The sequence below is a fragment of the Myxine glutinosa genome, chromosome 3 (assembly GCF_964187855.1).
Source record: "Myxine glutinosa chromosome 3, kmMyxGlut1.1, whole genome shotgun sequence".
Taxonomy (NCBI): Eukaryota; Metazoa; Chordata; class Myxini; order Myxiniformes; family Myxinidae; genus Myxine; species Myxine glutinosa.
The window spans coordinates 67,262,781-67,287,862 of record NC_136263.1 but is presented as its reverse complement, the minus strand read 5'-3'; the positions used below and the strand labels follow the sequence as shown (position 1 = coordinate 67,287,862).

Below are 25,082 nucleotides of genomic sequence, written 5' to 3'. Positions count from 1 at the left end.
TAAATGCTTGAATTCTGTGTTTACTTCAACCAGGTTTGTTCACCATTATTTCATGATACAGTTCAAATTGACATGGTATGGACGCCATATTGGAAAAGTATGGACGCCATATTGGGAAAAAGTTGCACCTCTATCTCTGAAACCACTCAATGGGTAGAAAAAATGAAACATGGCTGATTGTCAAGTACTCCCCATTGGGAAACCGGTGCCTTCATTATGACATAATTCAACAAGTACAACGCTTGATCGGATCAGTAGGAAGAAAAAAATGTTCTGTTGGTCCAATACACGCAACATTTTCACCATAGGAGCACCTCCTCCTGTGGAACGTTTTAATGAATTATGTCATCTGATCAGTATGAATTTTTTACTCTCACCAGAGGAGAGGGTATTGCAGTTGAGTCCGTTTGCCTGTTTTTCCACCCAAAATAAATGATTTTTTCTGCAACAGTTGGTCCGATTGACAGGAAATTTTCACCATAGGTGCACTTCCACCTGTAGAATTTTGTAATGATAATTATGACGTCATAGGTCACGTGGTACAGGCACCATCTTGGAAAAACCGAAAAACTTTGCACCTCCATATCTATGAAATAGCTGCACAGAAAAAATTGAGACGTGGCTCATTGTAAAGAACTCTCCATGGGGAATAACATATGTTAATGATGATGTCATATGTACCTCGATTATGACGTCATAATTCGACAAGTACAAAACTTCATCCGATCAAGAAGAAATTTATTGAGCGTCATCTAGTTTGTCTCTGCAACTGTTAGTCCGATGGACAGAAAATTTTCACCACAGGAGCACCTCCTGTATAATTTTTTTTAACGATAATTATGGCATCATAGGTAAAACGTTGCACCTGTATATCTCAGAAACCACTCCATGGAAAAAAATTTAAACGTGGCTCATTGTAAAGAACTCCACATGGGGAATAAGTGTTAACGATGATGTCTTTGCTGCCTTCATTATAATTTCATAATTCGACAAGTACAACGCTTAGTCTGATCAGTTTGAAATTTATTGAGCATGATCTACAGAACAATTATATTAGAGAATGTCAACATGTCATCACTCACGTCGTCTGGCAGCCATATTGGATCAAAGAAACAAAACAAACAAAAAAAACCCTTCAAAAACAGAAGAGTTGGCTCACACCAAGTTGACTGTGTGGGGTAAGTATTCAATGAATACCATCTAGTTAATAGATGAACTCATGTTTCAATGGTATGTAATTAATAGACACTCAGGTTTCAATGGTATGTAATTAATAAACATACTCAGGTTTAAATAGCATGTCATTAATAGACGTACTCTGGTTTTAATTGGACGTAATTAATCAACATAGTCAGGTTTGAAAGGTTTCAATAGTATGTAATTAATAGACGTATTGAGGTTTCAATTACATCATTTTTATTATTATGGAGCAAACGTATATGGTTATGTATGTATATTTGTGACCAAAACATCTTCAAATTTCCTTTAACAAATTCGGTCATGTTTATATATGTAAGTAAGTTTATATAAAAAGTAAGTGCACCCCATGTAAAGTTTTGACTTTTTCAACATATTTCAACATACAGCTATTTGATCTTCATTTCAACAATATTGATAGATAAAGGTGATATAATATAACAAATATCATGAAACATTTACATTTTGTAGTCCATTGTATAATTTAAATAAACATAAATGCAAATTTTGCATGTGGAAAAAGTAAGTACACCCTGACATTTATCACTACTTCAAATATCAAAAATTAGAAGCAGGTGCACCAGCTCAGGTGCAAATGAGTAGAACATCATTAGAGGTGATCTTGGAGGAACCTGTCTTATTTAAACCTCAGACATTTCGTTTGGTTTGCTCTTTGTTGTTGAAGTGTGCGGCGTCACCATGTCTCGATCAAAAGAGCTATCTTAGGCCTTCAGAAAAAAGGTTATAGATGCCGACGAGTCTGGGAAGGGATTTAAAAAGATCTCCAAACAATTTGAAATCAATCATTCGACTGTCCGGAAGATCACCTACAAGTGGAGAAGATTCCAAACAACTGCCAACTTGTTCAGGCCAGGCCACCCCAGCAAGTTCAGCCTGAGAGCAGACCGAAAGATGCTGAAAGAAGTCTCTAAGAACCCCAGAATGTCACCACGGGACCTACAGGTAGCTTTTGCCACTGTTGATGTCAAAGTGCATGAGTCTACCATTAGAAAGAGGCTGCACAAATTTGATCTACATGGGAGGTGTGCCAGGAGGAAACCTTTGCTGTCCAGAAAGAACATAAGGGCAAGACTAAAGTTTGCCAATGAACACCTCGGCAAAGACCAGCACTTCTGGAACAATATGCTTTGGACAGATGAGTCAAAGGCAGAGCTATTTGGCCACAGTACCAGAAGACATGTTTGGCGAAAACCAAAGACAGCATTTGACCACAAGAACCTGATACCAACTGTAAACATGGTGGTGGAAATATTATGGTTTGGGGCAGCTTTGCTGCATCAGGGCCTGGGCAGCTCACCATCATAGAATCCACTATGAATTCTTCATTGTACCAGAGGGTGCTTGAGGATAATGTGAGGCCATCTGTCGGAAAGTTGAAGCTCAACCGAAGGTGGACATTGCAACATGACAATGACCCTAAACATACCAGTAAATCCACCAAGGAATTTTTTTTTTTTTTTTTTTTTTGTATACAAGATCGAGGCTCGTGAAAGAGCAAACATTAATCACACAAAAAGACAAACCGACACACAAAACACAAAAAACAAGGGGAGCGGCAGACAAGATGGGGAGAGAGGGGGGAGGACACAAAAGAGAGGGGGAAGAAGGGGAAGGACACAAACACAACATTTGAGAGCAGGGACATCGGGAGGACTTGGGGGGAGGTGGGAGAGGATTAAAACATATGAACACTGCAAGGACTCTGGGGTGAATTACCGGGGGTAGAAAAGATCAAGGTTTTCGATGGGGGAAGATAAGAGATGGTGGTGAACAGCTGTTTTAAAGACCTGGAGGGAGGAGTGGGATTGAAGGGAGTGGGGGAGTTTGTTCCAGAGGAGGGAGAAAAGGGGAATGAAAGAGTGAAGGTGAGCAGAGAGCCTAGACTTTGGCAGTTTAACCATAAGAGGGTTGCAGGCAGATCTTGTGCGACCTGAAGGAATATTGGGGGGACAGAGCACAGAGAGAGCTGGGGGAGCAAGGCCGGAGAGGAGTCGGTAGAAGACAGAAAGACCACCTACCTGCCTGCGGTGAGTGAGTGAAAGGCCCTCAGAGATAGCTTCATCGCGGGAGATTCCAATGATTCTGAAAGCTTTGGATTCAACAGAGTGAAGCCGAGCCAGGTGTGAGGCAGGAGCACCAGCCCAGAGGGGGGAACAGTATTCCATTGAGCTGCGGATGAAAGCCTTGTATGTGGTGAGGAGCTCAGGTGTGCCAAGGAAGGACTTCGCACGACGGAGGATGCCCAGTCGGCGACTGGCTTTGGAGGCCAGCTTGGAAATGTGGTTTTCCCAAGAAAGATCATGGCAGATAGTGAGACCCAAAAGCTTGAGCGACAGAACTTCTTGGAGAGGATTGTTGAGAAAGTAGATGGGAGGGTTGTCCAGTCGGTCCTTTCGGAGAGACATTGTAAGAGTGTGAAATTTGTCAGGATTGAAAGACATGTTCCACTTGTTTGACCAGTCTGTGATTTTGTCCAGGTCTGCAGAGAGTGAGGAGGCTGCAGACTGCCGATCTGAGGGATGAGGAATGGAGCGACAGAGAGTAGAGTCGTCAGCAAAGAGGTAGAGAGGATTTTCAAGAGAGTCAGAGAGATCATTGATGAAGACCAGAAAAAGCACAGGGCCCAGAACACTACCTTGGGGAACTCCAGCCTGAACAGGAAGAGGAGATGAGAGAAACCCATTCAGGGCCACACGTTGACTACGACCAGAGAGGAAGTCCGCCAGCCATGCGTGGAGATTTCCATGGATACCAAAGGAGGAGAGTTTGGAGAGCAGAGCAGGGTGCCAGACCGTATCGAAGGCACGTGAAATGTCAAGGGAGACAGCTCTAATTTCCTGTTTGGCGTTGAGGATCTCCATCCATTGTTGAGAAAGCAGAAGCAGCATGTCCAGAGTAGAGTGACCAGGTCTGAAACCAAATTGATGATCAGAGATCAAGCCATTGGAGAAGAGGAAAGATTTAATATCTGAAGCAATGATGGATTCCATGACTTTGCTGATAATTGGGAGAAGGCTGATTGGTCTGTAGTTGCTGGGATCTGTTTTTGCACCTTTTTTGTGCAAAGCGGTGATGTTGGCTGATTTCCAAGCAGATGGCAGATGACCTTGAGCAAAAGAGAGGGTGAAGAGAACAGAAAGAGGGAGTGAAAGAGCAGAAGAACATGATTTTAGGACCCGTGGGCTGATGCCGTCAGGACCAGTTGCAGAATCAGAGTCGAGGGTTGACAGAAACTTTTCCACCTTGTCAGGAGGAAAGGACACAGAGTCCAGGAGCAGCTGGGTACGACTGGGTACGGTGGGTACAGAGAGGGATGGGTTTGGGACACAAGATTTAGAGGCAAACACAGAGTTGAGGCATTCAGCTTTTTCACGTGCGGAGTCAGCCGTTAAGCCGTTTGAGGTGAGGGAGGGGATGGAGGGGGAACAAACACCAGAAACAGATTTGACCAGACGCCACCAGGATTTGGAAGAGGGAGACAGATAAGAGAGTTCGGTCTTGAGAATGGTGAGATATTGTTTCCTGGCTCTCCTGAGGGTGGACACACACTTGTTTCGGGCTTTGTGAAAGGAAATGAGATTTCCTTCCGTTGGATTTGCTTTCCAGGAGACGAAAGCAAGTTGTTTCAGGGCAACAGCCTCACCACAAGATTCCGTGTACCATGGACGGGAGGAAGGGTATGACAACTGAAGACGAGATGGTATAAATCTGTGCATGAGAGAGAGCAATTTACTTTGAAAGAATTCCCAGGACGAGTTGATGTCAGAGGCGGTAGAGATGGGAGACCAGTCCAGATGATTGATGGCTGCTTGAAGACCGTGCCAGTTGGCCTGAGTGAAATGCCAGACTCGTCGACGCTGAGGAGGTTCTCTGAGAATGGTCAGAGAGATGTCCACTTTGACAAGCACATGATCAGATGAGCCGATTGGAGCAGAAGAAGAGCAGCAGACATTTTCAGGGAAGTTTGTCATAACCAAATCCAGAAGAGAAGATGCTCCGTTGACTGAGATCCGGGTCGGGAAATTGACAGATTGTGTCAGTCCCAGTGAGTCGCAGAAGTCCTTTGCTGAAGAGCCATGGCTGGTGAGAGAGGTACCCACACCCAGCCAACTGGCATGGTGACAATTGAAATCACCACATATGAGGAAGAGAGAGTTGGGATGGGTAGATAGAAGTTGGTCCATATTATCAGACAGTGAGATGTAGATGGAGTCATCGCTGATTGGTGGACGGTACAACACACATATGAACAAAAGGTGGGAGCGAAGGGGAAGCCGTAGCCAAAGGTATTCCTGGGGGTGAGGTGGAGAGAGGGCAGTGGAGGGCGAGTGAGGAAGAGAGTTTTTTATAAAGATAGCAACCCCACCTCCAGGACAAGGCTCAGGTCTATCATACCGGAGGAGGAAGTAACCTGGGAGAGATACCAAGGCATCAGAGACATCATGAAGGAGGAAAGTTTCTGTTAAGCAGATCACATCTGGTTTGTCAGAAGCAACCTGTATGGAGAGGTCAGTCAAGTTTGAGCGAAGGCCCCGGATGTTTGAGGTCCATACCGTTAATGAAGAGGAAGGGGGAGCATCGGGTCCAGAACAGGGGGGGGGAGGGGTAGGGTAAGATGTGGAAGAGGAGGAAGAGGTAGGGAGAGCTGTTGAAGGCTGAAAAGAAAGAAATGGAGGGTTCTGGAATGGCCAAGTCAAAGCCTGGATCTAAATCCCATCGAGATGTTGTGGGGGGATTTGAAACGAGCTGTGCATGCAAGAAACCCCTCAAACATCGCACAGCTGAAAGAATTCTGCATGGAGGAGTGGGCAAAAATTTCTCCCAGTCGATGTCAGAGACGTAGACAGTTATAAGAAACGCCGACTTGAGGTTGTTTCTGCCAAAGGGGGCAATACCACCGATTAGAGCCAAGGGTCGACTTACTTTTTCCACATGCGAAATTTGCATTCATGTTTATTTAAATTATACAATGGACTACAAAATGTAAATGTTTCATGATATTTGTTATATTATATCACCTTTATCTATCAATATTGTCGAAATGAAGATCAAATAGCTGTATGTTGAAATATGTTGAAAAAGTCAAAACTTTACATGGGGTGTACTTACTTTTTCACGTGACTGTACCTATAATAATCAGCGATTTATCTATTAATTATTACTTTGGCTTGATTAAACGAGATCGAGATCGAGAGTGACTGGCACCCTGAACCAAAAGGGCGACCACAGCATTTTGCAGCGCCATGCAATACCCTTTGGTATATGCCTAGTTGGTCAGGGGTTCATCCTACAGCAAGATAATGACTCTAAACACACCTCCAGGCTATGCCAAAACTACCTTCGAGGAAAAGAACAAGACAGTAGGCTTCAAATAATGGAATGGCCAGCACAGTCTCCAGACTTAAACCCATCGAGCTAGTTTGGGATGATCTTCTTTTTTTTTTTTTGTATAGTGAATCGAGGCTCGTGAAAGAGCTAACATTTATTTCACAAACAAATCAACCAGACAAACAAAATATATCAAAAGAGGGAGCGGAAGACAAGATGGGGAGAGAAGGGGAAGCACACAAACACAACATTTGAGAGCAGGGAGAAGTCTGGGAGGGAGAGGGCTTGGGGGGAGGAGGCGTGGGAAGGGGAGGGGGGGAGGGGAAGAGGTATAAAACACAAGGGGACCAAGGACTTCCAGGACAGAAGTTGGTATTTAAAAAAAAAAAAAAAAAGTGTTGGAGTTTGGGTGAAATTAGCGGGGGTAGAAAAGATCAAGGTTTTGGATGGGGGAAGATAAGAGATGGTGGTGAACAGCTATTTTAAAGACCTGGAGGTTGGAGTGGGATTTAAGAGAGTGAGGGAGTTTGTTCCAGAGGCGGGAGAAAAGAGGAATGAAGGAGTGAAGGTGAGCAGAAAGTCTTGATTTTGGCAGTTTAACCATAAGAGGGTTGCAGGCAGATCTTGTGTGACCTGTAGGAATATTTGGGAGACAGAGCCCAGAGAGAGCTGGTGGGGGCAAGGCCAGAGAGGAGTCGGTAGAAGATGGAAAGACCACCAACCTGCCTGCGGTGAGTGAGTGAAAGGCCCTCAGAGATAGCTTCATCGCGGGAGATTCCAATAATTCTGAAAGCTTTGGTTTCAACAGCGTGAAGCCAAGCTAGGTGTGAGGCAGGAGCACCGGCCCATAGGGGAGAACAGTATTCCATTGAGCTGCGGATGAAAGCCTTGTACGTGGTGAGGAGTTCAGGTGTGTCGAGGAAGGACTTCGCACGACGGAGGATGCCCAGTCGGCGACTGGCTTTGGAGGCCAGCTTGGAAATGTGGTTTTCCCAAGAAAGATCATGGCAGATAGTGAGACCCAAAAGCTTGAGCGACAGAACTTCTTGGAGAGGATTGTTGAGAAAGTAGATGGGAGGGTTGTCCAGTCGATCTTTTCGGAGAGACATAGTAAGAGTGTGAGATTTGTCAGGATTGAAAGACATGTTCCACTTGTTTGACCAGTCTGTGATTTTTCCTGGTTTGTTTGACCAGTCTTTTGTCCAAGTCTTCAGAGAGTGAGGAGGCTGCAGACTGCCGATCTGAGGGAAGAGGAATGGAGCGGCAGAGAGTGGAGTCATCAGCAAAGAGATAGAGAGGATTTTCAAGAGAGTCAGAGAGATCATTGATGAAGACCAGAAAAAGCACGGGGCCCAGAACACTGCCTTGGGGAACTCCAGCCTGAACAGGAAGAGGAGATGAGAGAAACCCATTCAGGGCCACACGTTGACGACAACTAGAGAGGAAGTCCGCCAGCCATGCGTGGAGATTTCCATGGATACCAAAGGAGGAGAGTTTGGTGAGTAGAGCGGGGTGCCAGACCGTGTCGAAGGCACGTGATATGTCGAGGGAGACAGCTCTAATTTCCTGTTTGGCATTGAGGACCTCCATCCATTGTTGAGACAGCAGAAGCAGCATGGCCAGAGTAGAGTGACCTGGTCTGAAACCAAATTGATGATCAGAGATCAAGCCATTGGAGAAGAGGAAAGATTTCATATCCGAAGCAATGATGGATTCCATGACTTTGCTGATAATTGGGAGAAGGCTGATTGGTCTGTAGTTGCTAGGATCTGTTTTTGCACCTTTTTTGTGCATAGCGGTGATGTTGGCTGATTTCCAAGCAGATGGCAGTTGACCTTGAGCAAAAGAGAGGGTGAAGAGAACAGAGAGAGGGTGAGATAGAGCGGCAGAGCAGGATTTTAGGACCCGTGGGCTGATGCCGTTGGGTCCAGTTGCAGAATCAGAGTCGAGGGTTGACAGAAACTTTTCCACCTTGTCAGGAGGAAAGGACACTGAGTCCAGGATCAGCAGGGTACGACTGGGTATGGTGGGTACAGAGAGGGATGGGTTTGGGACACAAGATTTAGAGGCAAACACAGAGTTGAGGCATTCAGCTTTTTCACGTGCGGAGTCAGCTGTGTAGCCGTTTGAGGTAAGGGAGGGGATGGAGGGGGAACAAACACCAGAAACGGATTTGACCAGATGCCACCAGGATTTGGAAGAGGGAGACAGATAAGAGAGTTCGGTCTTGAGAACGGAGAGATATTGTTTCCTGGCTCTCCTGAGGGTGGACACACACTTGTTTCGGGCTTTGTGAAAGGAAATGAGATTTCCTTCCATTGGATTTGCTTTCCAGGAGACGAAGGCAAGTTGTTTCTGGGCAACAGCCTCACCACAAGATTCCGTGTACCATGGACGGGAGGAAGGGTATGACAACTGAAGACGAGATGGGATAAATCTGTGCATGAGAGAGAGCAATTTACTTTGGAAGAATTCCCAGGATGAGTTGATGTCAGAGGTGGTAGAGATGGGAGACCAGTCCAGATGATTGATGGCTGCTTGAAGACCGTGCCAGTTGGCCTGAGTGAAATGCCAGACTCGTCGACGCTGAGCAGGCTCCCTGAGGATGGTCAGAGAGATGTCCACTTTAACAAGGACATGATCAGATGATCCGATTGGAGCAGAAGAAGAGCAGCAGACATTTTCAGGGAAGGTAGTCATAACCAAGTCCAGAAGAGAAGATGTTCCGTTGACTGAGATCCGGGTCGGGAAATTGACAGATTGTGTCAGTCCCAGTGAGTCGCAGAAGTCCTTTGCTGAGGAGCCATGGCTGGTGAGAGAGGTACCCACACCCAGCCAACTGGCATGATGACAGTTGAAATCACCACATGTGAGGAAGAGAGAGTTGGGATGAGTAGATAGACGTTGGTCCATATTATCAGACAGCGAGATGTAGATGGAGTCATCACTGTTTGGTGGACGGTACAACACACATATGAACAAGAGGTGGGAGCGAAGGGGAAGCCGTAGCCAGAGGTATTCCTGGGGGTGAGGTGGAGAAAGTGCAGTGCAGGGCGAGTGAGGAAGAGTTTTTGATAAAGATAGCAACCCCACCTCCAGGACGAGGCTCAGGTCTATCATACCGGAGGAGGGAGTAGCCCGGGAGAGATACTAAGGAATCAGAGACATCATAAAGGAGGAAAGTTTCTGTTAAGCAGATCACGTCTGGTTTGACAGAAGCAACCTGTATGGAGAGATCAGTTAAGTTTGAACGAAGGCCCAGGACGTTTGAGGTCCATACCGTTAATGAAGAGGAAGGGGGAGCATCAGATACAGAACAGGGGGGAGGAGGGGTAGGGTAAGATGTGGAAGAGGTGGAAGAGGTAGGGAGAGCTGTTGAAGGTGTGTCAGAGATTTCAGAATAGCTCGGAGAAAGGGAAGGATGGGGCGGACAAAAGGTTTGATGGTGATTGGGTGAGGCACAATGAGGTGTTATTTGAGGAGGGGGAAGAGCGAGGCAGAAGGTTGGGGGAGATGGAGGTGAGAGTTGGAAGGGGGAAGAAGCGGGGAGGACGCTTTGAGGAGGGGGAGTGAGAGGGGGGAAATTGAGAAGCAATGAGGGTGGGGAGATTTGAAGGGGAGGGGTGAGGGGGGAGTTTGGGAGGGAAGGGACAAGGGGAGGGATTTGAAAGGGATGGGATATGGGGGAGATTTGGAGGGGAGGGGTGAGGGAGGAGTCTAGGAGGGAAGGGGCGAGGGGGCGTCTTGGCGGGGAGGGGTGAGGGGGTAGTTTAGGAGGGAGGGGGCAAGGGGGGAGATTTGAAAGGGATGGGTGATGGGGAAGATTTGGAGGGGAGGGGTGATGGGGAAGATTTGGAGGGGAGGGGTTATGGGGAAGATTTGGAGGGGAGGGGTGAGATTGGATTTTAGAAAGTGTACGATTTATGGGAAACGAACATTTATTGCAAAATGAGTTTCTTGTGACCTTCGAGTTAAAAATACGTTTAAGGACGCTGGATGGAGGATGGAGTGCAGGAGAGTTTAGGGAATGTAGAAAAAAGGCACTATAGGAGATGGATATTTTTTTTGGGATGAATTGATTTGGTGAGCAAGTCGAAAGCAGCCTTTTAAAGAAGAAGAAGAAAAAGGTGTTATAAAATATGACGGAATACATAACTTGAGGGGAAAGTGTAAACATTGAAGGTTAATAACAGTGAAAACTATCTGGGGAAATGGGGGAGAAACACGTGGTCGAAGAACGAACGAACGAATAAGAATGAATAAACGAATGAGAACAGAGAAGGAAATGTTTTTTTTTTTTTTTGAGTTGAGATTTACACAAGGAAGTAGGCTATTGGTGAAAAGACTGGGAATACAGAGAACGAAAGTTATTGGATCACAAACGACGGACCGCTGAGAGAAAAACAAAGCCTCAAGGTTGTACAGTGTACACTGTACAAGGCCTCAAGACACGACACGAATTAACACGATTTTCAATACAGGTATGAAAGATTTGCACCGAAAAATCTTCGTCGGGACACAATATACGTACAACACCATAAATAAATACAGTTTTAACGAAAATACAAATGGGAACAATCACTTAACTTCGATTTCAAATCGTTCGCGACGCGGCAAAGGCCTTGCTCACGACACGGCAAACAGACGATCAATTTATGAAAGATAAACACCGAGAAACAACCAAAGTTGCACACAATAACTTCACACACCGAAAGATAAATACAGTTTCGACAAAATACAATTGTGAACAGACTTCACTTCGAAAAACGTGGAGACCATGTGGAGCTTCGAAAATCCCTCCCACCGTCTCTGAGATCTCGCGAGACCAATAGCACGATACCGAGTCCTACATCCGAATGACCACCCCAAAACCACAATCACGGCTCGCAAAACAACAATAGTTTTTAATTTGGTCGCTCAAATAAAACGTCACATGCAAATTGGACGACGTATTTCGGAACTTCACTCATTTTATATTCAAACCCAAGGCTGCCCAGCTCAGAGGCGAGCAGGCACATCGACCTATGAGCAGCTTCCCTCGGATCCAACAAAAAAGGAGGAATGTGGGTTGAACTCGCTGCTCGCTGAAATGAAAAGAACAGGTCGACTATCGGCGACACATTACAAACAATATTGTACAGTAGCAGTGGAGTTGCCCCCAGGGCATGCGGGCTGCTGAAAGTACACAAGGAAGGGGTTCCTCTACATCTCATTATCTCATGCATCAATGGACCATCATATGCTTTGTCTAAGTTTCTTTCCAACATCCTGAAGCATTTGGTGGGAAAAACGAAGCGAACTTTACGCAACAGCTCGGATTTTGTTCAGACAGTGAAGCAAGCATGTAACCATCAAACCGCACAAATCCATGGTGTCCTTCAATGTGGTGTCCTGATTTACTCACATGCCCATAGCTTTGTCCGTCGAGGTGGGTGGTCTGCGTGTATTAAAGGACGATTGCTGGAAACAGGTGGGCAGCATGTTAAATGACTCAAATGTGTGTCATCTGCTCAGTGCCTGCCTGTCCTGCACTTATTTCCTTTTTAACGGGATATATTTATAAACAGGTGTTTGGTACCGCCATGGGCTCTCCGGTATCTGTTGTGGCAGCAAACATGGTGATGGAAGACTTGGAGGAAGGTACCTGTAATGAAATAAAGGTTAAAGGAGAACGGAAACAACCAAAACAACTTTACAGATTTCGAAACATAAACATATCTTAAACACTTCTATTGAGTTCATTTCACAAATATCTTCGCGGTTTTATTAGAATTTGTCAAAATATCGCCGAACAAGCAAAATCAGTTTTGTCAAAACCGCAAACCGGAAATTACGTTTGCGAAGTAACCCAGTTTTTCGTTCTTAAAGCCTTGTTGGCTTCGTGACGATCAGAACATCGCTTTGTTTTCATTACGATCAGTTGGAATCATGCCCAGTCGTTGTGTGGCTGCTGGTTGTTCTAATTGTCCAAGTGAAACTGTCTCCGTTTTCAAATTCCCGAAGGATGTTAAGCTGAGAGATATTTGGACGAAACAAGTTCAGAGAACACGGCCGAAGTGGATGCCAACTTCATCGTCGGTGTTATGCAGCGAACATTCTGAGCGCTACTGTTTCAATAAAATCCCACAACTTAAAGCAAGTTTGGGATTTGCTGTACAACATAAACGGGTGCTCATTCCCTCAGCTGTACCGTCTATTTTCGTTAGTTCGGCAGAGAAACCAGATAAAAATACACGCAAATCGAAAGCTGCAGAAAAACTAGCAACGAAAAGGGTGAGTTGTGTGGCTTCTGTTTGTTTACATTTGACATTTGGTGACCTATATTCGAAATTTCTATCACTACATGCAGGTGAAATTGTGGTTTGTGATACATATTATTTATTTATTCACAGGAAGTTTCATCACTTCTCAAAGTAGCACAACCTGCTGCTACAACTTCTACATGTGATCAGAGCCAGGCACCTGCTGATTGTGAGGCTGTGTCCAGTGAGGTTCGTCACTTTGTTACAAATAATAGCCACAGCATAATTCTTGTTTTTGCAATTTTTTAGCGAAGTAATCGCATAACTAATGAGAAATATGTATGGTTTATTTCCAGGTTCAGTCAACAGAGACATCTCTTCAGCCTTGCACCAGACGACACGTGCGTGTTCAGGTGTCACAAACCAAGCTCGGCACTCTTAAACACAAAGGTATTACTTGCTGTATTATTATTAATATGCTTTTTATGATTCTATTACTTTTCACTTGTTAATTGTTTTGATGTTTAATGTTTGCTGATGACTTCCAGGTTCTCAAACTGATGTGCTCAGCCATGTGTCACACATTGGCACACAGACTGAGCCACTGCCAGGCCACTGTGTAACATGTGGCCATCAAAATGATGCTGTGGCAGCTGCTGGAAGAGATGTCGGCTGTGACAGCCCTGCACCTCTTGATGAGAGTGATAACGACTACCTGCCTTCATCTGCTGACGAGACTGACGACAGTTGCAGCTCCGAGCAACAGACTCCTGAGACAAACAATGTCCTCGACGACACAAAGTATATAGTCTTCTGGAGCAGCTTGCTGCGACTTTTCAAGTTGGTGCGCTGCAGCTGGTGTGGAGAGACGGGTCTCAAGGTGGATCATAACACAAACGGCACCATGTTGCTGGTGCATTTTCAATGTGGTGTGTGTTCTCTGACAACAGAGTGGAAGAGTCAGCCTTATATAGGCAAGTCACATGCTGGCAATATCATTTTGTCAGCTGGCATTCTCATGTCAGGTGCTGTACCAAGCAAGGTACTCAAGGTTCTCCACCATATGAGAGTGGCAGGAATTTCATCGAGAACTTTCTCGCGACACCAGAACATGATGCTTTTTCCTGCCATAAAACACGTTTGGTTGGAGAACAGAAAGTGGCTCGTGGCATCCCTGCAAGCAGAGCGCAGAAGTTTGATGTTTGGTGGGGATGGACGCTGTGACTCGCCAGGACACTCGGCGAAGTTTGGCTCTTATGCTATCATGGAGCTGGTGGCCAAAGTCATCATCGATGTTGAGCTTGTTCAGGTAACATCAGCAGATATATGCCAACATACACATAGAACTAGTGTGGGTACACAGAATATTGGTTGTGGACAATTTAAGTTGACTTAGATGTTCTCAACACACGATTATGTTTACAGTGCAATGAAGTTCCAAGCTCATGCCACATGGAGAAGGAGGGGCTGAAAAGAGTGATGGCATTTCTGAGCAAAGAAGGCCTGTCCATAGACACAATGGTCACGGACAGGCATGTCCAGGTTAGGAAATGGATGAAGGAAAATGCACCTGAAGTCAAACACCTCTTTGACGTTTGGCACATTGCAAAAGGTGGTGAACGCTTTTACATTATAAAGCTGTATCGAACTTTGTTCTTTCTATGGGAAATATGCATTTTTCCCGTTCTCTTTTTTTGCAGGTGTTAAGAAGAAATTGCTATCTCTGTCAAAAGAGAAAGAATGCCATGGAATTGTGCAGTGGATGGCCAGCATCATCAATCACCTGTACTGGTGCGCCAGCTGCACACCCCCCAGGACAGCCAGACAGACAGACACCATCACTGCAAAGTGGACATCCATCCTCAACCACCTTGTCAATATTCATGTACATGATAACCCTCATTTCCCTTCATGTGCACATGCTCCACTGGTTGGGAGAGAAGCCAAAAAACAGTGGTTCCATCCATGTGAGTGATAAATGTTCATGTTATTGTCATAAGATTATTGACTAAGTTTCATTTAGTGTTGCATATTCACATGTCATGCTTGTTGCAGATACTCCAGCAATGGTGAAGCTGGAGAAACTTGTGCGTAGCCCTGCTCTGCTGAGGGACATGAGACAGCTGTCTGGTCAAGAGCAAACCTCCTCTCTCGAGGCCTTCCACAGCCTCCTCAATCACTTTGCACCCAAGATGTATTCCTTCTCCTACCATGGTCAACTGAGCAGGTTTTTTTTATTTTATCATTTATTGATTTAGAAAGTTATAGATTCTTGTGTGATGTACACACGTCACAAATTATTTATGTTATGATTTTTAGAACTCTCCTCGCAGACATGCATTTTAACGAGAATGCTGGTCGAGAACAGCAGAGGACTGCGGCAGGACAGGCACGATATGCCATCAACTTTCCAAAGTGGAAGAAGGGAGAGTATTCTGTGAAGAAGATTTTGAAAGACCCTACATATGGTACAAATTTCAATAATATTCTCCAAAGTATGCTCTATTCACTGAAGAAACAACACTGCATGATTACACATTTGATTAAAATTCTTATTTCATGGAAGAACTTTATATTGCAACAGACATTTATCTTGCACAGTATTATTCTCATGTTTGTGATTGCAGAGTACGTGAGAGAGATCATGGAGGTAGTTGTTGCACAGTGCACAACATCAGCAAAAGACAGACAGACACCAAACATTGATCAACCGCCTGCGCTGTGTGCTGGTGTCAGTCATCCAGCCAAGGATGAAGCTGTCGCTCTGCTCCAGAGCCGCTTTGCAGCCTCTAATTCTTCTGCTGTGGATGTTTGAATCCCACGTAGTCTGCAGCTGGGAAATGATGACGTATTTTGTTGACCACACATGACGGCAATGGCACACGATTGTCTTTTCCGAGATGACCCCAACACAAGCGGACAAACTGACGATACGCTACAAATATGTATCTCCTGAAACACAAATTTCCAACCGTTAGAAATCTCTTATTAGTGTTACATCTTGTGGAAATACGTATGTTTTTGCTTATACTTACATTATGCTACCAGCATGCCAGTAGGTGATAAGGGCAGATGGTTAAAATGTTACTTTCTAAGTCAATTCTTATAATCTCCGAGAATTTCTGTTGGTCAAACAAATTGTCGAACCTGTTTACATCCTGTCTGTGGAAATCCCTTGCCAATTATTTGCACAAATACTTTGCCAAACCCATGTGACGTCACAAAGGTTTTATTTTTTTTTCATCCCTAATTGCCTTTTAGCTTTCTATACCGCCAGACTTTTAATGAAAAGATACATTTTTTATCATGATCTGCTGTTAACAAGAATTATTTAAGTGATCTAAAATCATGTCGGTAGCACTTAAAAATGCATAAATGTACATAGTAATGTATAAATGTATAAATAAATGTATAAATGCACTAAGTACTCCCACACCCCTCCCCTCCAAGACTCCCCCTCGCCCTCCCCTCCAAGACTTCCCCCTCACCCCTCCCTTTCAAATCCCTCCCCTTGTCCCTTCCCTCCTAAACTCCCCCCTCGCCCCTCCCGTTCAACTCTCCCCACCCTCATTTCTTCTCAATTTCCCCTCTCTCACTCCCCCTCCTCAAAGCGTCCTCCCCGCTTCTTCCCCCTTCCAACTCTCACCTCCATCTCCCCCAACCTTCTGCCTCGCTCTTCCCCCTCCTCAAATAACACCTCATTGTGCCTCACTCAATCACCATCAAACCTTTTGTCCGCCCCATCCTTCCCTTTCTCCGAGCTATTCTGAAATCTCTGACACACCTACAGCAGCTCTCCCTACGTCTTCCACATCTTACCCTACCCCTCCTCCCGCCTGTTCTGTATCCGATGCCCCCCCCCCCCTTCCTCTTTAACGGGATGGACCTCAAACATCCGGGGCCTTCGTTCAAACTTAACTGATCTCTCCATACAGGTTGCTTCTGTCAAACCAGACGTGATCTGCTTAACAGAAACTTTCCGACTTCATGATGTCTCTGATTCCTTAGTATTTCTCCCGAGTTACTCCCTCCTCCGGTACGATAGACCTGAGCCTCGTCCTGGAGGTGGGGTTGCTATCTTTATCAAAAACTCTCTTCCTCATTCGCCCTGCACTGCACTCTCTCCACCTCACCCCCAAGAATACCTCTGGCTACGACTTCCCCTTCGCTCCCACCTCTTGTTCATATGTGTGTTGTACCGTCCACCAAACAGTGATGACTCCATCTACATCTCGCTGTCTGATAATATGGATCAACTTCTATCTACTCATCCCAACTCTCTCTTTCTCATATGTGGTGATTTCAATTGTCACCATGCCAGTTGGCTGGGTGTGGGTACCTCTCTCACCAGCCATGGCTCCTCAGCAAAGGACTTCTGCGACTCACTGGGACTGACACAATCTGTCAATTTCCCAACCCGGATCTCAGTCAACGGAGCATCTTCTCTTCTGGACTTGGTTATGACTAACTTCCCTGAAAATGTCTGCTGCTCGTCTTCTGCTCCAATCGGCTCATCTGATCATGTGCTTGTTAAAGTGGACATCTCTCTGACCATTCTCAGAGAGCCTCCTCAGCGTCGACGAGTCTGGCATTTCACTCAGGCCAACTGGCACGGTCTTCAAGCAGCCATCAATCATCTGGACTGATCTCCCATCTCTACCACCTCTGACATCAACTCATCCTGGGAATTCTTCCAAAGCAAATTGCTCTCTCTCATGCACAGATTTATCCCATCTCGTCTTCAGTTGTCATACCCTTCCTCCCGTCCATGGTACACGGAATCCTGTGGTGAGGCTGTTGCCCAGAAACAACTTGCCTTCGTCTCCTGGAAAGCAAATCCAACGGAAGGAAATCTCATTTCCTTTCACAAAGCCCGAAACAAGTGTGTGTCCACCCTCAGGAGAGCCAGGAAACAATATCTCTCCGTTCTGAAGACCGAACTCTCTTATCTGTCTCCCTCTTCCAAATCCTGGTGGCGTCTGGTCAAATCTGTTTCTGGTGTTTGTTCCCCCTCCATCTCCTCCCTTACCTCAAATGGCTACACAGCTGACTCCGCACGTGAAAAAGCTGAATGCCTCAACTCTGTGTTTGCCTCTAAATCTTGTGTCCCAAACCCATCCCTCTCTGTACCCACCATACCCAGTCGTACCCAGCTGCTCCTGGACTCCGTGTCCTTTCCTCCTGACAAGGTGGAAAAGTTTCTGTCAACCCTCGACTCTGATTCTGCAACTGGACCTGACGGCATCAGCCCATGGGTCCTAAAATCCTGTTCTTCCGCTCTTTCACTCCCTCTCTCTGTTCTCTTCACCCTCTCTTTTGCTCAAGGTCAACTGCCATCTGCTTGGAAATCAGCCGACATCACCGCTTTGCACAAAAAAGGTGCAAAAACAGATCCTAGCAACTACAGACCAATCAGCCTTCTCCCAATTATCAGCAAAGTCATGGAATCCATCATTGCTTCGGATATGAAATCTTTCCTCTTCTCCAATGGCTTGATCTCTGATCATCAATTTGGTTTCAGACCAGGTCACTCTACTCTGGACATGCTGCTTCTGCTGTCTCAACAATGGATGGAGGTCCTCAATGCCAAACAGGAAATTAGAGCTGTCTCCCTCGACATATCACGTGCCTTCGATACGGTCTGGCACCCCGCTCTGCTCACCAAACTTTCCTCCTTTGGTATCCATGGAAATCTCCACGCATGGCTGGCGGACTTCCTCTGTCGTCGTAGTCAACGTGTGGCCCTGAATGGTTTTCTCTCATCTCCTCTTCCTGTTCAGGCTGGAGTTCCCCACGGCAGTGTTCTGGGCCCTGTGCTTTTTCTGGTCTTCATCAATGATCTCTCTGACTCTCTTGAAAATCCTCTCTATCTCTTTGCTGATGACTCCACTCTCTGCCACTCCATTCCTCATCCCTCAGATCGGCAGTCTGCAGCCTCCTCACTCTCTGCAGACCTGGACAAAATCACAGACTGGGCAAACAAGTGGAACATGTCTTTCAATCCTGACAAATCTCACACTCTTACGATGTCTCTCCGAAAAGACCGACTGGACAACCCTCCCATCTACTTTCTGAATAATCCTCTCCAAGAAGTTCTGTCACTCAAGCTTTTGGGTCTCACTATCTGCCATGATCTTTCCTGGGAAAACCAAATTTCCAAGCTGGCCTCCAAAGCCAGTCGCCGACTGGGCATCCTCCGTCGTGTGAAGTCCTTCCTTGGCACACATGAGCTCCTCACCACATACAAGGCTTTCATCTGCAGCTCAATGGAGTACTGCTCTCCCCTCTGGGCTGGTGCTCCTGCCTCACACCTAGCTCGTCTTCATGCTGTTGAAACCAAAGCGTTCAGAATCATTGGAATCTCCCGCGATGACGCTATCTCCGAGGGCCTTTCACTTACTCACCACAGGCAGGTTGGTGGTCTTTCCGTCTTCTACCAACTCCTCTCCGGCCTTGCTCCCCCAGCTCTCTCTGGGCTCTGTCCCCCAAATATTCCTACAGGTCGCACAAGATCAGCCTGCAACCCTCTTATGGTTAAACTGCCAAAATCAAGACTCTCTGCTCACCTTCACTCCTTCATTCCTCTTTTCTCCTGCCTCTGGAACAAACTCCCTCACTCTCTTCAATCCCACTCCTCCCTCCAGGTCTTTAAAACGGCTGTTCACCACCATCTCTTATCTTCCCCAATCCAAACCCTTGATCTTTTCTACTCCCGCTAATTTCACCCCAAATCCACTTTTTTAGGTGACTTTTGACTTCTTTCCTGGAAGTCCTTGGTGGCCTTACGTTTTGTACCTATCCTGCCTCCCCCCAGGCCCTCTCCCTCCCACACATCTCCCGATGTCCCTGCTCTCAAATGTTGTGTTTGTGTGCTTCCTCCCCTTCTCTCCCCACCTTGTCGACCGCTCCCCTTTTTATATAGTTTGTTTGCTTGTTTGTCTGATTTGTTTGTTTGATAAATGTTAGCTCTTTCACGAGCCTCGACTCTGTATACAAAAAAAAAAAAAAAATTTTTTTGAATTTACATTTTAACCCTCGGGGGCCTGAAGGGCCGATCAATTGGCGCACAGCACAGCTTATTGCATCAGCCCTAGGGCCCAGAGGGCTAAATATAGTTTGGGGATGATGTGTAGAACTTACTCATGTTGGTTTCTTTGTGATGGCCCGTGCTTTCCATGATGGTCAATGTAGGCGTAGTTAGCTGTTCGCAGCACATATGTGTCAAAACAGCATGGTGCAAAACCAGGGTGGTTGATAATGCATGAAAGTACTCCAGCGTTTTCTATTTCCTCTCTAACTTTAGGTATCTCCCTGCAGCACTTGCACTCATTCACCTGTGGCATGGCCTCACAATTACCACAACTGCACCTGTTACTAAAGCTTGTACATGAACACTGCAACTGATACACCTGCAGTGCTGCACTAAGTCAATAAAGTCGTATTTCGTTTCTGTGTTTCTATCCATTTCTTGCCTCACGGCACCGAACATTAATTAAAAAATTAGTTATGTATTCCATTGACCAGAAAAAGAAACTTTTTCAATTAAAAGAGACGTAAAAATGAATACCATTCAGTATTTTGGAGGCGCCCGAGATCAAAATCGATCGCCATTGTGTCTGTGTCCTACGATTTCTCTTCTTCACCCTCTGGACGGTATGGTTCGAATCTGTATGGGAGAATCGAGTGTGATTCCCCAAGATTATTAACTTTCTCTTCATTTTCCGCATCAGATTGGTCAGAAATATCACTGATATCCAGACTTACGCAACGATCGGAGTCGGTGTCTGCCATTGTTTACTATTGCGCAGTCACATCAGCTTCCTCCGATGACGTCACATCGTGGAGGGCAGATTATCGCGAGATGCTGGCCGGCGCGAGAGAAATCGTCTGCTATTGGCATTTTAAAACTCAGATATCTCACGATTCACGCATGCGGGAGCAACAATTTTTGCGCCAAACTTAATCTTTTTTGTTGCTACAATTAATTAATCTTAAGCATTTGATGTCTATACTCATGTCCGTTCTCCTTTAACGTCCACAAAACTCATGCCAGCAGACGGGACACCCGGCTTAATGTCCTTGTGAAGCACCAACCCGACAGTTTATAGGAATATGGGAAATCCAACATCGATGCATATAGATAGACAGCTCAAAGGTAAGATGCCTCCACCACGATTTGCAGCACCCTGTCACACTACATTAATCTCACTGAACATTGACACATCCCGAATTAACATGCAGGTAACAGGTAGGTAATTTCGCCCAGGTAGTGGCACTGGCACACAATGAGAAACTCATTTTCAGAGCTTCCGGTGAGATCTTAAAAGACAACGTTCCGCTTTCCGTACCCACCAAGGTGTACTACAGGTAAAACCTCTCTGCCAGCACTGCACCAGAACGGCAGTCCTTTGCTGGGCATCCATAGTAATTAGCTGTGTGGTTTCCAGAATCGCATCTATAGTATAACACGTCTTCCCTTGAGCCGGTTTGGATCGCTGATCTGAAATACCTCTCCCAGCGAGTCTAAAGGGTATTTTGCTGCTCTGCGAATCCTGTGTCTGCACAGGGTGTATGTTTGGCCTGTATGGCGCGAGCAGCCCCTTGGCCTATGATCTTGGCCTCCGCCATTGCCGACTCAGTCTGTCTGGCGATGGTTATAGCTCTCTGTAATATCAGTCCCGTTTCTAGCAGTAACCGCTCTCTAATGTGAGGTGAGTTTGTTTTCTCGACCAGCTAGCTGGTCCCGGATCATTTCGTCTGCCCGCTCTCCAAACTCGCATGTGACGACCATCTCCCTTAATGAGGCGATGTATTGTGCCGTAGATTCGCCATTTTCCTGACCACGTTGCCGAAATTTATATCGTTCTGCCACGACATTAACTCTTGGGACCAAAAAAATTCCTCAAGTCCTCAAGTGCATCTCATAGCTTTTATCATCCACTGTTAGTGTATGGAAGAGTCTCTGACCTTCGGTGCCCAAGCAATGTATCAAAAGTGCGCGCTTTCTCGCATCGCATCAGCCAGTGTAGTCTCCTGTATCGCCAGCACGTAGTTTTCAAAGACACGAGTCCAGGCCGTAAAAGGCATCGAAGGCTCACCCGGGTTTTGCAGAAAGGATGTCGGTGGATGCAAGTTCAATCCCATTCTCGTCTCCAATTTGTTGTGTCGTAAAGTACTCCAAGAATGAAGATTTCAGGAAGGTCCAACAATTTTATTCAATCCAACATCGGCCCCACGTCCTGTTCCTATCCTCTCCATGCTCCGTCCTCTACCCGCGTCCCGGAGGCCGGAACTCCGCCTCCTTTTGGCCACGCCCCCTCTAACGTACCCCCCACTTCCACATCCTATTGGCCCCGCCCCCTCTAGCGTACCTTCCACCTCCTATTGGCCACGCCCCCTCTAGCGTACCTTCCGTGCACAACACCACAAACTGTTCCCCAAAATAAATATATAACGATTTTTCAAAATTAATAAATAAAATAACGTTGAAGACTTAGAATCCACCAATCTGATCGCGGTTAAACTCGTAATTCTTGGATCCGAACTTCCGGGTACTTTCACCGGAAGCGATCACCAAGCGATCGAAACAGAAGCTAAAAACCGAGGTGAACCAACTGCAACGCTGACGCAATCAATACAGCGGAGAGTTTTGTTTTCACCCACCCTGAGTGTCACTCGGTCGGATTCAAGGCCAATGCCAGGAAGTGACGTCACGTCGGATCCGATAATTATTTAAGGACGAGGAAGGCGACGTCACAATTGTATCCTGTGGTGACAAGGGAAGCATTTCCACGCGGATTTCTTGTGAAGCACGGCGTGTTTTCGGCGCCTCTCGGATTTTTTTAACTGAAATTTTCTTTGTAAGCGTTTTTTTAATCTCCCAACATGTCGATTTTAAAGAAGAAATCGCAACGGAGGTACCAGACGGGTTTTCGCAACATTCAGTGAATTTTATCTTTTAATGTCGAGTATTGACTATTGTGTGCTAATCATCAATGTATGGAATCACCTCATCTGTAAAAGCACGTCGTCACCTCGTTCGTGTCGTTAATTATTTATTAATGTAATGATCTCTGCGAGGTGCTTCAGGATGAGGAACCGTAATTCGGTACGTAAAGAGTCATTGGGAGTTGTGTGGTATTTTCGGTACGAAACGTGGTTTAAGCGAACGCGCCACAAACCACAAAGCTGTTTCCCAACCTTGCAATCCATCGAAGAATCCGATTTTTCAATCCCTCATCAGAACCCCCGTAATCCCAATGGGGGAAAAGCGACCTTGGTGGTGTTTTGGTGAGAGCGTCCACTGGGTGTGTGGATCAAACCCCGGCTGCGTCGGACCATAGACTTTAATTAAGAATGGAACATGCGGGTCCGACGAATTACCCAAATGTACTCAAATGTAAGTGAATTTACCCAAATGAAAGCACAATGTACCCAAATGTAAGTCGTGCTACGTAAAGGAAGGGTTAGGGTTGGGTAGGGTACGGTTGGGTAGGGCAGGTTTAGGGTAGGGTCTGGTAGGGTTAGGGTTAGTTAGGGTTGTTAGTTAGAGTTAGGGTAAAATATTTATATTTACTTCACGTCGTGTGACTTGTTCCGTGTGAGATGATCTTCGTTTGGGTAAATCTTTGCTCGTTGCCGTTCATTTGCGTAAATCGTCATTTTTTTTGATTTTCATTTTGGGTAAATATTCCACATCATTCCGATACAAATAATAAGAAAGTTGGGTGTAACTTTCATCAAATATTTATACTTCACTAATGTCTAGGATCAACCTATGTGGGTAGACTTACCGCCACCTTGGTAGCTTCAGCACGGATTCATTAATCCTGCAGATGTATACCGAGTTATGTCCCCCTGACCTAAAATGGCTGCCACCGATCGGGCCGGTAAAATTTGTAAAATTCTGTTCGCATTGGTTTTCTTGGACGTCAAGAAGCGCACCGTAACGTTTTACCGCGTAAAATAACCTTCCTTTACGTAGTACGACTTACATTTGGGTACATTGTGCTTTCATTTGGGTAAACTCACTTACGTTTGAGTACATTTGGGTAATTCGTCGGACCCGCATGTTCCGGGTCCGAATTACCCAAATGTACCCAAATGTTTCCTCACTTTTCATTCAGCATTTAAAAAAGGATGAGAACTACGGGGTTGACTCGTGAGAACTAACAGTAGTTTGGCTCTGAAATTGGTACGGAATGTCCTCCCGAGCGCACACAGGAGTAAGGTAATTGGTTTAGTCTGTCTGCCTGTCTGACAGGAGAATGAAATTGAAAATCGTTCCAAACATGAAACTTCTTGTTTTAGTGACGTCATAAAAAACACAAACACCAGGCACAAATAACGAATTAAACGTGTTAAATAAGGTGGTGTAAAATATCAATGACAGTAAAGTTCCGAAAAAAAATAGTTTCTCTTCAAAACTTTTATTTTAAATCGATTAAATATTTGAACACTGCAGAACACAAATGGCCTTTTTGACCCTCCATTTTCAAAAAAGCTCTAGTTTAGCATTAGCAGTACTTGGACAAAATATTACCCTTGAGGTGTAATAATGTCGACCAATCAAATGTGATGATTAGGTGTGCGTGCTGAAAGATGCAAGGTTATGTGGTGCGTGTGCGAAAGACATGTAAGATGTCAGTCTTACTGGGATGAGATAATTGACTGTTCTGTGTGCCTTTGCCTTTTGCGTGACCAGGATTTGAGGAGTGGAAACAATGGTGAGGTGATGTGATTTGAGAGGGTGTGTTTGAGAACGGGGATTCCAAACCGGATGTTGGGAAATAAGGGTTTGAGAATCGGTGCTTGAAAATGGCGGTCAGTTCAAGTACAGGTGTCGGTAAATTCGAGTTTGGAAGTGACCTTCGAATATGGAGAGGAAAAATGAAAGATTGGGAATGAGGAAAAGAACAATGGGGAAGGTTCCAACCACAATCACAACCTATCTCCCTTTCCCCTGGTACGAGGATGGGTAACCTTACGAAGTAATCACTGTGGAAATATCTGAACTCCAGGGTTATTTTATGTGTTGGATGTAACTCCACGGGGTCTTTTCCAAATCTGAAACGCATCGATTGCACATTCACTTGCCCGTCCGTCCGCCCGTCTTGATCAAATCCTGGGTTTTTTTATGTTTTCTTTTATGCACCTTTTCCCACATTATTTTATTTAACGTGATGTTTACTGGAGGGGATATTATTCTGTCATTTGTTGAAATGGAGAATGTATAGAAATCCGGTTTAGCCCATTTGTACTCAATTGTGAATTAAGAGTTCTATTCTTTTGCAG

General features: G+C 45.4%; 1 protein-coding gene and 1 long non-coding RNA gene across 3 annotated transcripts; both read left to right on the top strand.

Moving 5' to 3' along the window:
- Positions 1 to 12,780: 12,780 nt before the first annotated feature.
- LOC137423463 (uncharacterized) lies at positions 12,781 to 13,455 on the top strand. Of its 2 annotated transcripts, XR_010983713.2 has the most exons (4): positions 12,781 to 12,819; positions 12,939 to 13,037; positions 13,145 to 13,238; positions 13,337 to 13,455. It is a non-coding gene; the product is annotated as an uncharacterized LOC137423463 (long non-coding RNA). The 2 variants fall into 2 exon arrangements; XR_010983712.2 differs by lacking the exon at positions 12,781 to 12,819 and having other exon boundaries at positions 12,823 to 13,037.
- A 351-nt stretch (positions 13,456 to 13,806) lies between these two features.
- LOC144891201 (uncharacterized) lies at positions 13,807 to 14,861 on the top strand. Its single transcript, XM_078773573.1, has 4 exons — positions 13,807 to 14,097; positions 14,214 to 14,330; positions 14,489 to 14,755; positions 14,844 to 14,861. The coding sequence occupies exons 1-4, from the start codon at positions 13,807 to 13,809 to the stop codon at positions 14,859 to 14,861; spliced, it is 693 nt and encodes a 230-aa protein (XP_078629699.1).
- The last annotated feature ends 10,221 nt before the right edge of the window (positions 14,862 to 25,082 follow it).

Bases quoted from the DNA above. Each gene is read 5' to 3' on its own strand.
- LOC144891201 (XM_078773573.1), top strand. From the start codon at position 13,807: ATGTCAGGTGCTGTACCAAGCAAGGTACTCAAGGTTCTCCACCATATG. The intron at 14,098-14,213 runs GTAACATCAGCA...TTATGTTTACAG, and splicing joins TCGATGTTGAGCTTGTTCAG to TGCAATGAAGTTCCAAGCTC. The intron at 14,331-14,488 runs GTTAGGAAATGG...CTTTTTTTGCAG, and splicing joins TCACGGACAGGCATGTCCAG to GTGTTAAGAAGAAATTGCTA.